The following is an 18074-nucleotide window of genomic DNA, read 5'->3' as shown; positions in this document are numbered from 1 at the left end:
TAACCCTCCATTGCCTTAGGTACAAAATTTGATTGTGAGCCCTGCAGGGACAGAGAAATACCCCGTGTACCTGATCGTAACTCACCTTGGAACTACTACTGAAAAAGGTGTGAGCAAAATCTAAAAATAAAATAAATAAATAAATAAATATGGAACACAGGAGCAGCCTAAAAGTTACAGAAATGGCCACAGTTACAGAAACCAGAGGCCACATCCCATTCCTCCGAGTGACACTGTGACCTTGGACGAGTCATATCACCTTCTACCCCTTTGGGTTCAACTTAGATCGTGAACCTGCTTGGACAGGGAAATAACTTATGTACCTGAAATTAAGCTGTCTTCAGTTCAGATTTGGAAAAGGGGAGTAGTAAATCTAATACCAACTGCAAAGCAGTCATGCCTTCCATTAGTGACAGCATACCATTATGCTGAGACTTGTACACATGGATTTTCTGTTGCAGGACCTATATTGTGGGATAAGCTACCAGGACATTTGAGACTTTGTATTAATACTCAGCAATTTAAGACATTTCTGAAGCCCACTGTTTTATGAAGGCTTTCTTGAAGGCATGAATTTTATTGATTGTGGACTAAATATTGTTCGATTTGTTTTATATAATTTTAAAATTGTGTATGTTTGATTGTGACCCACTTTGATCAAAGCAGGATATAAATGTGAAAAATAAATAAATAAACTCCGAACCTAAATCTCACTACTATATTTTAAATATGTGTTTGAATGTTTCATTTTGCTACATTTTTTGTGTTTCCAAAGCACTAGGTATAATGGTCTGACATCTTATTTTTTTTTAAATACTATCATGTGACATTTACCACTTCAAGACAAGAGCAACATGAATTTCAGAAGGAAGTCCAGTTTGTACATGGCTCAATGGCATGCAGCAGAATGACGGTGTGTCCTACCTATAGTAATTGAGGCACAGAAGTATGCAGAGAGCCAAACTCAGCTGTCCCCCAAGAAAACAAGAGACTGGAAATAGGAAATATCTCCAACAGCTATTGGTCGGCTCGCTGTCCTTTCAACCTAAGTAGGGGAACAACAAAAAAAAAAAGATCCTATACCAACACCGTTAAATATATGCATTAACATAGCCTGCCCAGTGTCCTAGCAGGTATCAGCAGACACAGAGATATTGGCAAGCTCACTTAGAAATCTATCGCTCCGTTCTAACAGTAACAGCAAATGAGACATAATTTGCAGACTGGCCAAATTGTAATCGAAAACTCAAAGTACATAATTTAATAACCGCCAACTCCTTTATTGCACAATTATATAACCCTCATAGAATAATTTTATAAATACACACATTGGTGAAAGTCACCCCAGCAAAAGTACCTGCAGATATTTTTTTCCCCAGCCCACAGCAGGAAAAGGATGCATGAAATGACACTAAAAACATACTTTTATCTGCATATAGATTCTTAAAAAATCTGTGGGTAAAGCACTGCTTTTTAATCATGCAAACGGCTTTCAAATTATCGTCTCAATAAGCAAAGAAGCTCTAATTTTTCTTCCATTTGAGGGCTCCATGCTACATATGTTTACAATGAATGATTTACTTAAAAAAAAAAAAAAAGCTTTAGCAATGCATGAAAAATAAACTCATGCAATTTGATTAAATTTCTCCTGTACCTTCCAAGTCACTGGAACATACAGAACCCCTTTTTAAGAGAAAGTGTGGGGGTGGGGGGAGAGAACATGTACAAATCAGGTCAAGTGGCTCCTCTTACCTTCCTATCAAAGTCCCGATCCCACATGTCATTGATGGTGCATCCTGCACCCCGCATAAAAATCGCCCCCATGCCAAAGAGTGCCAGCATAGTCAGGTCTGGCAAGCAGCCCCCATCTGCTGCTAAGCCAATGCTCCAGGTGCAAGGCAAGTACAACAGCCAGGTCCCTGCAAAAAAAAAAAAAAAAAAAGCAGAAGGGAACAAAGGGTTCCCTGTCATGTCACTACATACTGTAAGAAGTGTAAGTTCAGAAAATCAAACGTTTGCAACAGCACCAAGAGAAGACCGAGAACAGGTTACCCTGCTAGGTCTTTTGTATACACTCGAATATTAGGAACCTTTTCCATTACACATATACTCCCCTTTCCTGGGTGAATTAGCAGAGGTATCTAGGGCTCCTATACCTGCCACCAGTTCCCCAGCTCTCCTGCAGAGAAGGGGAAAACACTTGCAAGAGCAGGGGAGAAGTCCGGGGAATAAGGCAGAGTCCAGGTCATCACCCATATGGAAAGGGAAAGTGATCCAGGCAGTGGACCCCATCCTGCCTGCAGGAATGGAACAGCAAGGCAGCTGTTAGACCCCATCCTGCTGGGAAGGGCACATAATGCACTACTGAAATCCAAAACAGGCAACGAAGGGAGTGAGAGGAAAGCAAGAAAGAGAATGAAAAAGGGAAAAGTGCAGACAGGGGAAAAAAGAGGGAAGAGGAATAAGATTATTCTTTGCACTTAAACTCTCCTTCAAGTCAACCCCTCACTGACAGACTTGCCCTTCCCCCAACAAACCAGATGATTAGCAAACTGACATGTCATCTCTGAGACTCATGTAGGCATCACAGTGTGGTACAATTTGGGGGGAGAGCTTGAGAAGCAAATTGGCCTAAACTGCTACAGCTACTACAGTTTCCATTTCCTAGATGCCCATCCCATGCAACATTCTCAACATCAAAATCTGGAAGTATTTTCCTGCTTTCCAAAATTAAATTCTCAGATATTCCTGGGAAATCACCTTAAAAAATATAGAGGCTCATTTTCAAAGCACTTAGCCTCCCAAAGTTCCATAGAAACCTATGGAACTTAGCCTCCCAAAGTGCTTTGAAAATATGCCTCATGGTGTAGCAGTTTTGCCATGTAGCAGACTCAAGGTTAGTTCCTGGACCTGGCTTCTGGCTGGCTGGTGGTGCTAAGGAGGGAGTGCGACAACAGGTACAGCTCAACCTACAGGCCAAACTTGATCCACATTTACCAGGTTCTAGAGTGAGTTGTGGTCTGTGAAGCTAGGCTATGGACTGACAGTGCAAAGGCTGGGCTAGGTGGATGCTTATAAAATAGAGGAAAACCACCAAGTAGTTTCTCCACAGACAAATGATGGTCCAAGCAGAAAGAATCTGCCAAGCTCCACCCCAAAGTTTTTTTTTTTATGTCACTCCCTCAGTGTAGTGCCTCCCCAAACCCGAGTATCAGACCATGCCCGATCTTATGGTTTGTTTCTGTACCCTGGTGGGGGAAGGGAAAGGTTCTATTTCTGTCTGCATGTGCTCCATGGAGCAGTATCTGCTGTGGACACAACACCTGCTTTCACATAGTATTTTGCAAACAGGTACCTTGGGATTTGTAGTTGCTGACTGTTCTGCCTTGAGGTTAATCGGGGTCCACAGGGAGCTTTGTTGAGCTTGCAACAAGTTCTTTTCATGGGCCACAGCTACAAATCTCTGTAGACTTCCCATCAGAAGTCTTCAGGAGAACCTCATTTAGCAAAGCTGCTTACCTATAACAGCAGGATTAATCAGACACAGAACTGGGGTGACATCATCCAACAGTGCCAGGCCAGAAGGTATGCTGTAGGACCGGATATGGGGAGAGTGAAAAGTGCTGGCTACGGACCCTGAGGAAGGATAGATACCCGAAACTCTGGCCATAGTCGGCCGTGGCGGTCTGGATAAGATGAAGCGGCGTACATAGATAAGTTACATTATTATCATGCTAAGTTAAACAAAAAAAGTTAAAACTACAAAGTACAGCAATTGAACTTGAGAATAGCTACTATATGGGGGACGGAGGTTTTATGCCTATTAGACAGTGATACTCCTTTGTACAGACGGCTGTACTGCCATACTATACAGGAGTTGTCCCTCGAGGCTTTTCCCTCCTTAGTAATATTGGTTTTGAAATCTACAAGTATATGCAATAGTCATAGTGGGAAGAGGATTAGTATGTTTGATTATGATTAGCGATATCCACTTCAGCCTATATTACAAATTACAGAAATCATCTTGTATGATAGTAAGCCAGAGCCCATTTACAGTCTGAATATGCAGGGTTTTCTCACAGTGGGGTTTATAAGGTTTAAGATGGAAGGTAGGTTGTATTGTTTCCTCATCAATGTGAAATTGTGTGACTACTTTTGGCAGCAAAACTTCAAACTGGTTTGCAGGACTAACTTATTATAATTAGGGCTTCTCTTAGGTGTTTAAAACTTGTAAATTAAGGTGCCTACTTTCCAGTTAATGTATGTGCTTTTATGGTACTAATGCCATTGCTTGGTATCTTTTCAAGTGGCATAAAATACAGATTTGTGCAGTAAGACATAAAAATAGAATGCTAAATCTGTGGCAGGCAAGAGGAGAAAGCATTAGAAGGAAGTAGAGGTTTCCCAGTGTCTATCCGATAAGTAGCAGGGTGTTGTCAGTTAAAATCTAAAATCAAAAGCCCTAATTATAAATAAACTTTGTATAAGACTCACATATAACCAAGGTGTGAAATTCACCAATTCTAGCCAAAGCAACAGACTAGAAAATGTATGTTCCTTCAGAGATGAGGATTCCATCAAAGCAAATGGCAGGTTCATGAGAGAAATACCTGCAAATGTATGGCAGATCTCTGCATTCTTCTAGCACATTCTGAGAATGAGGAGAAGCAGGTAAAAAAAAAAGTGTCCCTCCTGTGACTCACAATACAATAGGAAAGAGGAGAGACTAATAGACCCCCAGCAGCGACATACTCCCCACCCTGTCCTCACTTTCATCCCCCCCTCTGCCCTCTCTCTGGCAGTTTCTCTTTCTCTGAAGGCATCGGAAAATGTCTCTCTGGCTCTAAAGATATTCCTTTATATATTTTCCAGGGACACTGGCCTGTTCTGTTCTTCTGCCAGATCATCTTCACCCTGTTTTTATCCCAAATACCCAGCCCCTTTCAGTACCCAGTCACTTTTTTTCATATTATTAATCTTATCCTGCAAACTGCAGTGGCTTGTGCTCTATTGTTCACAACGTCTAAATCTACAACAAGCATGGCCTCTTAAACACTTGCACTGTGGTATTCCACTGTTCTCTCTTACTGTCCTTCCCTTCCATAGTGAACAGCCCAATTATTTTAAATGCTTTGTAGGTAGCTTCTCTGAGGATGCTAAATGAGAAACAGAAGCTCCTCAGCTGTCTTCACCAGGAGGTTCTTTGGTTTTAACTGCACAGTGCTGGAACTTGAGACAGCCAAATCAATGCAGGAGTTTCTGTGCCATGCACCTCAAACCTACTAAGGGCCACATGATGAAAAGAAGCTCTTTGCTTCTTTTAGAGATGGCAGCCAGAAAGAAAGGACATACACAGTTCTCACTTCAGTGACAATATCTGACTGCTGCTATCAGATCAAATAAAAAGAAGAGGTGGGGGACCAGAGACTGGAGAGATCTGATCTTAAGTAAAAAAACATTTATTGATAAAAGACTCGACACAGCGTTGTGTTTTGGCTGCTAGGCCTGCATCAGGAGTCTGTATAAAATAGAGAAATATCAAATGTCCTGATGTGGCGAGATATAGAATGGTCTTAAAAAAGACAATCGCTTAGTTTCATTTTAACTGGTACGTTCGTTCATAACCAAAAGTTCTTTTTTTAGACCATTCTGTATCTCACCACATCAGGACATTTGATGTTTCTCTATTTATACAGACTCCTGATGCAGGCCCAGCGGTCAAAACACAACGTTGTGTTGAGTTTTTTTTTTTTTTATCAATAAACGTTTTTTTACTTAAGACCGGATCTCTCCAGTCTCTGGTACCCATGGTCAATCCACCACCTCTTCTTTTTATTTGAGTTCTGGTGTGGGACGTGTTGAGTTCTCGCGCTCTGTGGACTCTCCTGGATGCTGCTATCAGATCGCCAGAGTCAACACAATTTTCGTGTTTTCAGTTCTAACCAGAAATCCCAAAATTTACCAATGGGGACATTTTCTGGTTGTACCTGAAAAATCAGAGGCCTAGAATATCTTTGCACTAGCCCCTTACAAAGTCGTCAAACATTTTCTGAAAAAATGCCTGAGGCTGTTCTGGTAGAGACAAGGAAACTGATAAGTAGGAGCCATCGCCACAGTAACAGAACTGGTGATGCAGTTGGCATCGTTTTCATCAAAGACTGAATTTTTTACATTTCTGGCACAGCTATATTGCAGTCTTGCGAACGTATAAGAGAGGATGATGATATCTGTGCAAGTTTCATGCTGGAAGTGCACAGAAAAGACGGTAGGACAGAATGCTCCACTATGAGCCAAGAAGGGTCTGCAGCAGACTGCATCACATTTTTGTCTGTGTCAAGTCTGTGAGGTAGCATCTTATGCAACAGATAACGGTACTGAGCATTGGGATTATGGTCTTATTTCTGAGAGGAACACTTTGTGACCACTTTTGAAGTGTGCAGCTTACAAGGTTCCTCCTGCTCAGACCTGTGCCAACAGACATATCTGCCAGACTGGTGCCCTCTCTGAAGAGTTATACCACTGTCCTTTCATCATGACAGGACTTTTGAAGTCACTGAATGAGGGAGTTGGAGGCAACATCAAGAGAGGAGGACCCGCAGGACTGCGTAGAGTCAGCTGACCTCTGCAAGGGAAGATTTTGTCACTTTTAAGAGTGCCTTCCTGCCTCATCAAATCTCAAAGCCAGTTGAAATAATAGAAGAATTATTTCAACTGGCTTTGAGATGTCCATGTTCATAACCTCCTGTTGATGAGCAGAGCCCAAACAAATGACAAAAAGCCTGAAGGTGTCATTTACTGGCTGTCTTCCACAGACTGGGCAGGGTTTGAAGCCTGTCTTGGCCTGCGTTACGGTCCCACTGTATAACTGAACAAAAAATAACTTCTAGTGAAAAAGAAAAGAACTAAAACAAAAACGGTGATAAAAATAATTCAAATGAAGATGAGAATGCTCCTCTATGAAAAGTTGGGAGAGCTTTGTTTCAACGTCAGTTCCGCAGACTGAAAAGCATAAAACCGAAGAGACTGAGGGATGCCCACACGTGCTCAGAACTTTACCTTGTTTTGAGCTCTGGGAAAGCTGTTCCATCCCTGTGCCACTGGATGACATCACCTCAGCAGTATGCCTGATTCAATCTTGCTGATCCATTTCTTTTCTGTTAGGAGCAGACATATCTATCAAGGATATATCCTGTTATCAAGGATGTGAGAGATAACGGATAAAGCACAGACAGCAGACTGGGCGTGGCCACTCAGGGGCACTCAAGTGCATGTGCTAAAAGCCGCTATGTACTTTGCACCTGCTTTATTGTCAGGCAGCTGAGATGTGTAATATAGCACGCATACTTGTGAAAGTGTCATATACATGTGTTACAGTCCCAGGAATGCCTCCTATAGATAGCCAAAAGAATGTATGCATTTTTAGCTGGCAGATGTCAGCAATTTTTGATAAGTTTTCTGAGCATCAGTATTTTAAATGTTCCCTCTAAAATAACAAGTTTTGCATCTTTGCTACTCCAAGTACTGATTTTCTAGCACGATTACAGAGGACGAAGCTAAGACAGGGGTTCTCAACTCGAGACACATCAAGCCAGTCTGGTTTTCAAGATATCCACAATGAATATGCATGAAATAAATTTGCATGCACTGCCTCCATTACAAGCAAATCTAACTCATGCATATTCATTGTGGATATCCTGAAAATCTGACTGGCTTTGTGTGTCCCAAAGGCTGGGATGAGAACCCAGAATCCAAGGGAATGGTACAATATAGGTGGTGAAGTGCTTCTGTGAAAGGAAGAAGAACGAGACTTGGGGTGATTGTACCTGACGATCTTAAAGTGGTCAAACAGGAGAAAAGGCGACGGTCAAAGCCAGAAGGATGCTTGAGTGCATAAGGAGAGGGATGACCAGCAGGAAAAAGGAGATAATAGTGTCCTTGTATAAGTCTCTGGTGAGGCCCCCATTTGGAGTACTGCATGCAATTCTGGAGACTGCAGCTACAGAAATATGTAAGGATGGAGTTGGTCCAGAGGGCGGCTACTAAATTGGTAAGCGGTCTCCGTCATAAAACATATAAGGACAGGCTTATGAACCTCAACATGTATACGATGGAAGAGAGGCGGGAGACAGGGATTATGATAGAGGCGTTTAAATACCTCAGTGGCGTTAATACTGCCATACTAGTCCTAACCTTCCTCGACTGAACCCCGCCTGCCCGCCGATTGTACCAACTTCGTCATGCACCCTTGTCTTATCCTCATGTTTTTTACCCCCTCCCTTTGATTTCTTGAAACTGTGCCCACCCTGAATTGTATCCTTTTGTAATATTGTAAGCCACATTGAGCCCGCTCTTGTGGGATGTGGGGTATAAATGTACCCAAACTAACTAACTAAATAAATGAATATACAGGAGGAAAACCTTTTTCAACTGAAGGAAAACTCTGGAATGAGAGGGCATGGGATGACGTTAAGAGGAAATAGGCTTAGGAGGAATCTAAGAAAATATTCTTTCACAGAAAGGGTGGTGGATGCATGGAATGGCCTCCCGGTGGAGGTCTTGTAGACAAAGACTGTGTCAGAATTTAAAAAATCATGGGACAGGTACATGGGATCCCTTTGGAAAAGGAGGAGTTAGTGGTTACTGAGGATGGGCAGATTGGGATGGGACATTTGGCTCTTATCTGCTGTCATGCTTCTATGTTTCTAACCTCTGAGCTAGAGGCATCACCAGCCGGAAGAGGTTAACACCCTGCCTACCCCTAACTAGGGTTGCTGTATGTAAGAAATAAGTTCCTGCACTTCTGGCTGCTTTTACTGTTTTCTCAGTTTAACAAGTAGATGCCAAACCTCTCAAATTTGCCCTCCTGTGGAAGAGGCTGTTTCTTTGTAGCTACCTATAAGTGGATTTTAGTGGGGAATTTTCTACCCTGTGCCACTGCAGCTCTGCCTTCTGTTCCTGGTATATTTTCTCCTTCAGTTTTTATTCAGCTGTGTAAATAGTGGGTTTAAATAAATTACTGCTTATATTGTCAACAATTTGTTCCTAAACTGTGCTTCATTTGCTTTTCTGTTTGTCCCTTTTCTAATGAAAATAATTCTGAACCCGCTAAGGACTCTCAGTCTATTCCTGGTAGGGAGAAAGAATTATATAACCACAGACTACAAAAGTCAACTGCTGGGGTCAAGCTCCTATTTACAGATCTACCAACCAATTGGCTTATCAAGTCTCATGAGTCGAAGGTAAGGCTGCACGGATTTCGGCATAGATTGCACAAGTTCAGCTACTGACAGGCTGAGAGGCCTTCTGCTCCTTGTCACATAATTCTGATGAGAGCTTTGTAAGATGCAACGCTGGGGTTTAATTAGGTGACGGGCACTGCACACAGGTTCCGTCCTACTATAGACGAGAGGCTTTGTCCCATAGTCACTTCCTTGGGTTGTATTATGGAAACCTCCATGAATGCAGCAGGTGCAGGATTGAACATGGAATCTGAAACTGGACAGCCGCAGCAGAAGAACCCCAGGGCCTCTCATACACATGGTCTTGTTTTCTAGGTAGAAGAAAGGAAAAATCACCATGAGAGAAGAACCCGGAGCTAGAGAAAAAAACAATTTCTAGGCTGTTTCTTTTTTTCTGTGTATTTTTCAAATGGGCCTTTCACAGGTAAAAATGCATTTTTCATTTTTTCTGAATAGTTGCTCAACAGGAAGAACTTTCTCTGGAGACTGCCAGTCACCATTAGGAAAAGATTTTTTAAACGTTAAGAAGCTTCTTTCCAGCTGTAGTCCATACAGAAAAAAAGCGTATCTTCTCCTCTCAGCCTCATAAAAACTCTCTGGTGATAGGCTGAATCAATCATAGGAACATTAGAAAACTATCTGGTAATCACAAGTTAAAGGCAAGGAGCAGCAGATACAACTCCAAACAAGAGCACAGCAGGTACAACACCAGCCCCCTTAATGGGCAGAATAGATGAACCCACTGATCTATCAGCAGTCAATTACTATGTTACAGCTGAATGTTTCATTAATGGTATTTATTTTATTTACATTTGTACCCCGCGCTTTCCACTCATGGCAGGCTCAATGCGGCTTACATATTATATACAGGTACTTATTTGTACCTGGGGCAATGGAGGGTAAAGTGACTTGCCCAGTCACAAGGAGCTGCCTGTGCCTGCAGTGGGAATCGAACCCAGGTCCCCAGGACCAAAGTCCACCACTCTAACCACTAGGCCACTCCTCTCTGTCCACTCTAACCCAGTGCTAGTGTGTGCCTCAGTCCTAGGCTTGTCCCTTCCTCTGTATTTTCCCACACCAATGGTCCTATTTACTAAGCATTCTTCCCACAGTCACAAAATGAGAATAAGCCCCCAGGAAAGCTACCGTGCTTCTACATCATTTTATTTATTTACTTACAAATTTATAGGACTGCAATGTACCACTCTTGGGCAGCTTACAAAATTAAATACATAATAGAACTACAATAAAAACTCAATAAACAAAATGACATCAATAAATTATTTTTAAAAACCTCACAAACTAAAAATAGATAAAATCATGAGTCATCTCCCTCTTAGGTTCCCAACTGCAATTGAAATTCCCCATCAAAGTACAGGACGCACCATGCCATCTTTAAGTGACAGCAGATAAAGACCTGCATGGTTCATCCAGTCTCAGGTCAGATAAGTCTTTTTGAAAAAAACTTTTTCTCATATACTGTACATAAAAAAAAGAATGCTATAAGGGTTTGCATATTTGTTTATAAGTGAACACTAAAGTATATATTTAAGTATTATGAAGGAAGTTTTTTTATCCTTTGAAGTTACTACCCTATTTATTCAAGAAGCAAAGTTTATGCTCAGGACAGGGTTCTGAGGCTTTTTCCTTCCTTTTTTTTGAAGGAACATATTTGCATAACAGAATATGGTGTTTTCTGTTTATTTTGTGAAGTAATCTTTAGGTCAGTGGAATCCACTCCCACTAGAATCAGTAAGCAAAAGCAAAGGAGTAACATAGTAGATGACGGCAGAAAAAGACCTGCACGGTCCATCCAGTCTGCCCAACAAGATAAACTCATATGTGCTACTTTTTTTGTATACCTTACTTTGATTTGTACCTGTCCTTTTCAGGGCACAGACCGTGTAGTCTGCCCAGCACTATCCCCGCCTCCCGCCACCGCTCTGCCACCCAATCTCGGCTAAGCTCCTTAGATCTATTCCTTCTGAACAGGATTCCTTTATGTTTATCCCACGCATGTTTGAATTCTGTTACCATTTTCATTTCCACCACCTCCTGCAGGAGGGCATTCCAAGCATCCACTACTCTCTCCGTGAAAAAATACTTCCTGACATTTTTCTTGAGTCTGCCCCCCTTCAATCTCATTTCATGTCCTCTCATTCACCGCCTTCGCACCTCCGGAAAAGGTTCATTTGCGGATTAATACTTTCAAATATCTGAACGTCTGTATCATATCACCCCTGTTTCTCCTTTCTTCCAGAGTATACATGTTCAGGTCATCAAGTCTCTCCTCATACGTCTTGTAACGCAAATCCCATACCATTCTCGTAGCTTTTCTTTGCACCGCTTCAATTCTTTTTACATCCTTCGCAAGGTACGGCCTCCAAAACTGAACACAATACTCCAGGTGGGGCCTCACCAATGACTTATACACGGCCATCAACACCCCCTTTCTTCTGTTGGTCACACCTCTCTGTATACAGCCTAACAACCTTCTAGCTATGGCCACCGCCTTGTCACACTGTTTCGTCGCCTTCAGATCCTCAGATACTATCACCCCAAGATCCCTCTCCCCGTCCGTACCTATCAGATTCTCCCTGCCTAACACATACGTCTCCCGAGGATTTCTATTCCCTAAGTACATCACTTTGCATTTCTTCGCATTGAATTTTAATTGCCAAACCTTAGACCACTCTTCTAGCTTCCTCAGATCCTTTTTCATGTTGTCCACTCCCTCCCGGGTGTCCACTCTGTTACAGGTCTTAGTATCATCCGCAAATAGGCAAACTTTACCTTCTAACCCTTCGGTAATGTCACTCACAAATATATTGAACAGAATCGGTCCCAGCACCGATCCCTGAGGCACACCACTACTCACTTTTCCCTCCTCCGAGCGAATTCCATTCACCACCACCCTCTGGCTTCTGTCTGTCAACCAGTTCCTAATCCAGTTCACCACTTCAGGTCCTATCTTCAGCTCATCCAGTTTATTTAAGAGCCTCCTATGGGGAACCGTGTCAAAACCTTTGCTGAAATCTAAGTAGATTACATCCATAGCTTGTCCCTGATTCAATTCTCCTGTCACCCAATCAAAGAATTCAATGAGATTCGTTTGGCACAATTTCCCTTTGGTAAAACCAGGTTGTCTCGGATCTTGCAACTTATTGGCTTCCAGGAAATTCACTATCCTTTCCTTCAGCATCGCTTCCATTACTTTTCCAATAATCGAAGTGAGGCTTACCGGCCTGTAGTTTCCAGCTTGTTCCCTATCACCACTCTTGTGAAGAGGGACCACCTCCGCCGTTCCCATATAACCCACTCATATAACCCACTCTCTGTCACCTGAAACAAACTAGCAGGAATCTGTGGCTTTAACTTGAGTATGCAGTGAATCAAGTAGCTCAAGGAAATATCCAGAGCCTCCATATATAGAAATGCAGAAAAATTTAGACAGAAAAAGACCATATGGCCTATCCAGTCTGCCCATCCATGCCATCTACTCTCCCAAGCACTTTCTTTGAGACCCTATGTACTTGGACCAAGTTCTCTTGTATTCAGATACTGTTTTTGTCTCCACCACTTCTCCTGGGAGGCCGATCCATGAATTCACCACCCCTTCCATGAAGAAGTATTTCCTCAGGTTACTTCCGAGTCTATCCCTTTTCACCTTCATCCTATGCCCCCTCATTCCAGAGCTTCCTTTCAACTGAAAGAGACTTGTCTCCTGTGCATTTATACCACATAGATATTTAAGTGTCTCTATCACATCTCCCTTCTCCTGCCTTTCTTCCAAAGTATACATATTTGAGATCTTTGACTGTCCCCATATGCTTTATGACAAAGACCACTAACCATTTTAGCAGCCCGTCCTCTAGACCGACTCCATCCTGTTTATATAATTTTGAAGGTGCAGTCTCCAGGATTGTACACAATATTCTAAATGAGGTCTCACCAGAGTCTTATACAGAGGCATCATCATCTCCTTTTTCCTACTGGCCATTCCTCCTCCTATTTATCCAAGCATCTTTCTAGCTTTTGCTGTGACCTTTTTTTTTTTTTTTTTTTACCTGTTTAGCCACCTTAAGATGATTGCATGTGATCACATCCAAGTCCTGCTCCTCTTTCGTGCACAAAAGTTCTTCACCCCCTAAATTGTATTATTCCTTCTGGTTTTAGCAGCCCAAATGCAAGACTCTGCATTTTTTAGCATTACATTTTAGCTGCCAAATTCCAGACCACTCCTCTAGCTTCACTAAGTCCTTCCTCATGTTATCCATTTAGTCCATGCTCCTCTGCAGTAACCAAGCATAAAGCAGTTTAATCAACTGGAAATTCTTAAAAATTATGCACCCATACCTTAAGTTTGAGGGCGCAATATCTCAGGTCTTGTAGTATGACCTGCTCTCCTCCTTTCCAATCCAGAGGGACAAGCACTGACATATGCACTGAGGGTTGATGTCATAAAACTGGTTTTGGTCTATAATGCTGGATTTTGTTAGAGGGTGGTAAAAAGAGCTATAGGACAAAGATCTCTGTGAGGGAGTAATGTATTTTGTTTTTCCTCTTACCTCGGCACAGATAGAAAATGTTTGCATACTGGTTATTTCAGGAAAAACGGGAGTGAAAGGAATCTTAGGCACCTTTCCTCTTTCTTTCCCTTCTTGTTCTGTCCTGCAGCAGCAAACCAGTACCTGTCATTAAATCTTGTGCTAGACATCCGCTGCCACTTTATTAAAGAACCGTACAGCAACCAGGAACTAGACACTTAGTTCCCTGCTAAAGTGTAGTAGGGGGGACACGTTTAAGTGAAACACCGGCACCGACCGTCACTCAGAAGTTTAAAACAAAATGAGAGAGCTGCTAGTGTGTATGACAGAGGAGAGGGGTAAACCTTCGGAGAACAGATGAATTGTTGATCACATGGAGTGTGCCAAGGAGAGCTAAAAGAGGGGGGGGGGGGGGAAAGCCCTGTACCTGTGTTCTCAATGAAATCGGGGCAGGAGGTGACTGTAATCCTTGGTGCGCTGGGGGACACTAGTTCAACATTTGGGATACAGAATGCAGTGCGGTACCAGAGAAACAGAACGAGATGCATTGCCTCCCAAGGCAACTGTCTTGTTAAAGCTGGAGAAACAGTCCCCTCCCAAATTCCTCTGAGGCTCATATCTAACACCAGAAACACTACTACTATTTATCATTTAAAAAAACTGGCATATTTCATCAGTAAACTGGAAAAAAATTTGCTCTGCTTACCTTGCCTTTTAATTTTTCTAATAGTGTTGCTTGTTCTGGTTTATGCTTTCCTCTGTCTTCCATTAACTTTGTTTCCAGGGTCAACTGCCATTAGTAATTTCTCTCTCCTGTATTCACTTCCTCCCCTACATCCATTTCTAAAACAGATTTTTTTCCCCCTTTCAGCTTTCTTCCATTCATTTTCCTGCTTCTGTGTCCAGATTTTAATCACCCTCCTTACCAGTCCTAAGTCATCCTTCTTTCACTGCAATGGAATAGCAGAGCAATCTAATGGTTAGATCTGGGGTTCCCAAACTTTTTCAGTTCACAGCCCCCCCCCCCAGCCCCCCACCACATAGGTCTCCTTTTCCCTGCAGCCCCCTCCTCTCACACCAGCACACCTTCCCCAAATCCAGCATCGCTCCCACCTTCCTTCCTGCAGGTCCAGGATCGCTATCCAGGGGCGTAGCCAGACACCCAATTTTGGGTGGGCCTGGGCCCAAGATGGGTGGGCAGAAGAACTCCGCCCTGTCCTACAAGTGATTTGGTCTCTCCCTCTCTCGCCTGCATGCCATATGGTCTCTCAAACATCCCCCTCCCCCTATACCTTTTAAATAGCAGATTTTCACTGGAAGCGAGCAGCAACTAATGCACACTGCTTATGTTGGCCCCATAGCCTTCCCTCTGATGCAACTTCCTGTTTCTGCATAGGCGGGAATACATTAGAGGGAAGGCTGGTATGCAGGAAGGACAGTTGTTGGGAATTTTCGGCTGGTGGGGCTTGGGGATCCCTGCCAGACATATCATAGGTGTGCTGCTACTGTGTGGGCCTGAGCCCAAAGTGGGTGGGCCTGGGCCCACCCTTGGCTACGCCACTGTCGCTATCGTTTCTTTCTTCTCCCGCTGCCGCTGCAGTGCTTACAGCTTACATTTTCTGTGTGAATCGCTTATGCCCGAAAATGTAAGCTGCAAGCACTGTGGCGGGGGAAGAAGCAGGAAGCGGCAGATACCGGATCTGCGGGAGGAGAAAGCAGGAAGCGATGCGCTGCAGCACCCCTGAGAGTTTGCTGCAGCATACAGTTTGGGAACCGCTGGGTTAGATCAATGGATTGAGAACTAGGAAAGTTGGATTTAAATCCAATTCCAGCTCTTTAAGGTCACAAGCAAATCATTTAGGAGCCCTTTTACAAAGCTGCAGTAGGCACTAAAGTGTGCTTACCACAGCAAAAAAATGTCTTACCACAAGGCATGCTGACATGTCCTGTGGTAATTTTGGCATCTGCATGTGCTACCCCTGTGCAAAAAAATACAATTTATTTTTTAGCGCTGGAAGCAGAAAGTAGGCATGTTCTGTGCTAATCAGCACAAGTACATTGCCACTCGCATGAGCCCTTACTGCCTACATAATGGGTGGCAGTAGGGGCTCGCACACTAATAGTCATGCACTAATAGCAAAATTAGCATGTGGCCATTAATAAGGAAAATAGAAAAATCAGTCATTTTACCCCAGCATAAAAATGGCCTTAGCAATTGGGAATGATCCGCCTAAGGCCATTTTTTCCACTGTTTGTTAAAAAGCCCCTTAACTCTCCATTGCCTCAAGTACAAACTTACCCCCCTGAATTACTAAGCTACACTAGTGGCTGCCGATCCAGCACATTAGAAGTGAATGTACTGTACTGGCATTAGCGCACAGCTTAGTAAACAAGGAGGGTTAGAATGTAAGCCCTCTGTGGACAGAAAGATATCTATTGTACCTGAATGTAAACCACTATGAACAAAATCCCTTCCGTCTACCTACAGCTTTCCATCTGTTTCCTCATGCTAGTCCTCTCCTTCCCTAATCTCTCACTAACTCCTCCTTCTCTCTCCAACCCCTTTGACCAGCATCTCTCCTCTTACCTGGGTCCAGCCCAAATTTTCACTGTAAATGCCAGTTTTCTGCCAACTTCTGGACTCAGGGGTGTCTTTGTCCTAATTGGAATAATATTCTGCTTGAGACAGGGCCCTGTTTACTAAGCATCGTAATAGGCACGTTAACATTTTTAATGCAAGTTAACCATGTACGTGCGTTAACTGTGTACACGCCTACAATATCCCTATAGTCACCACAGCGCACGCGCTAATTGTAGGAGCATTAAAAATGCTAATGCACCTTAGCAGGGCCCTTACTTTGTTATGGATCATTTAAAAGAAAATCTAAAGCCTGTTTTTTGGGGTTTTTTTTTTTACTGACGTTTAGGTTCTCTCGCCTGTTTTGGATAAAATAGAAATCACAATTTTCATTGTAATTTGCCTCAAAACTTCTTTGGGAGAGGCGAACAATCAAATAATACAGTAAAGTCTTGATTATCTGACATAAACAGGACCGACCCGTTGTCAGATAAGTGAGAATTCAGTTAATACAGAAAACAGTGGTAACCCATCAAAAAGAAAAAAGCATAAAGGCTGTAAAAGCAGGGTCCTGGGTCACAACGGTGCTGTTTTGCTGTAAAAGTAGGGTCCCAGGTATGAAACAAATTGTCTCAGGTACGAAACTTCCCTCAGTGCTATGCCAGCAAATGGAAAGAGACACGGGCGTCTGTTGTATATGCCGAATGGTCGGATTAGCGAAGGTCGGATAATCAAGACTGTACTGTAGTAAAGTAAAATAAATTCATTCCCTCCTAACCTCCTCCCTAGTATTACTACTACTACTTTTCATTTCTATTGTTCCACTAGATGTACACAGTCATTGGAGCCGACTCTGTGGGTGCTGTGAGTGCTTGAGCAACCCCAATATTAAGAAAATTCCTTGGATGTGTCCAGGGAAGGGTTATTTCCATTGGACTTAGCACCCCCAATAATTTTGAAAAGTTGGCTCCTATGTACACAGTGCTGTACGCTTGAACATGAAGAGACAGTCCCTGCTCGAAAGAACTTACAGTACAGGATAAGCAGGAAAAATAAGGGATAAGGGAATTAAGGTGGGAAAGATAAAACATACAAGGGTACTATACAAGTGAATAGGAGTTAAAAGCAGCATCAAAAAGGTGGGCTTTTAGCCTAGATTTGAAGACGGTCAGAGATGGAGCTTGACGTACTGGCTCAGGAAGTCTATTCTAGTCATATGGTGCAGCAAGATAAAAGGAACGGAGTCTGGAGTTGGCAGTGGAAGAGAAGGGCACAGATAAGAGAGATTTACCCAATGAATGGAATTCCCAGGGAGGAGTGTAGGGAGAGATAAGAATGGAGAGGTACTGAGGAGCTGCAGAGTGAATGCACTTGTAAGTCAATAAGAGAAGTTTTAGCAGTCTGTTGGATATGTGCAGAGAAAGAGAGAGAGAGAGTAGTCAAAGATAACACCAAGGTTTCGAGCTGATGAGACAGAGGATGAGAGTGCTATCCACAGAGACAGAGAATGGGGGACGAAGAGAGGTGGGTTTAGGGGGAAAGAGAAGATGTTCAGTCTTGGTCATGTTTAGTTTCAGATGGCGGTGAGACATCCAGCAGCAATGTCAGACAGGCAGGCTGATACTTGGGCCTGGATTCCTGCTAAGATTTCAGGTGTAGGGAGGTAGATCTGGGAGTCATCAGCGTAAAGGTGATACTGAAAACCATGGG

At 42.9% G+C, this 18074-nt stretch overlaps 1 protein-coding gene across 1 annotated transcript in view; it reads right to left on the bottom strand.

The window, feature by feature from the left end:
* Positions 1-13953, bottom strand: part of COQ2 (coenzyme Q2, polyprenyltransferase) — a 50044-nt gene extending 36091 nt beyond the window's left edge. The window contains 5 exon segments of the mRNA XM_030192484.1: positions 925-985; positions 988-1045; positions 1753-1919; positions 9209-9550; positions 13808-13953. Of these exon segments, the coding sequence (XP_030048344.1) occupies positions 925-985; positions 988-1045; positions 1753-1919; positions 9209-9539 (617 nt within the window). The 5' untranslated portion in view covers positions 9540-9550; positions 13808-13953.
* Positions 13954-18074: the final 4121 nt, after the last annotated feature.

This window comes from Microcaecilia unicolor, chromosome 2 (assembly GCF_901765095.1).
Source record: "Microcaecilia unicolor chromosome 2, aMicUni1.1, whole genome shotgun sequence".
Classification (NCBI taxonomy): Eukaryota; Metazoa; Chordata; class Amphibia; order Gymnophiona; family Siphonopidae; genus Microcaecilia; species Microcaecilia unicolor.
The sequence above is the reverse complement of the archived record's forward strand: the minus strand, read 5'-3'. Positions and strand labels throughout refer to the sequence as shown.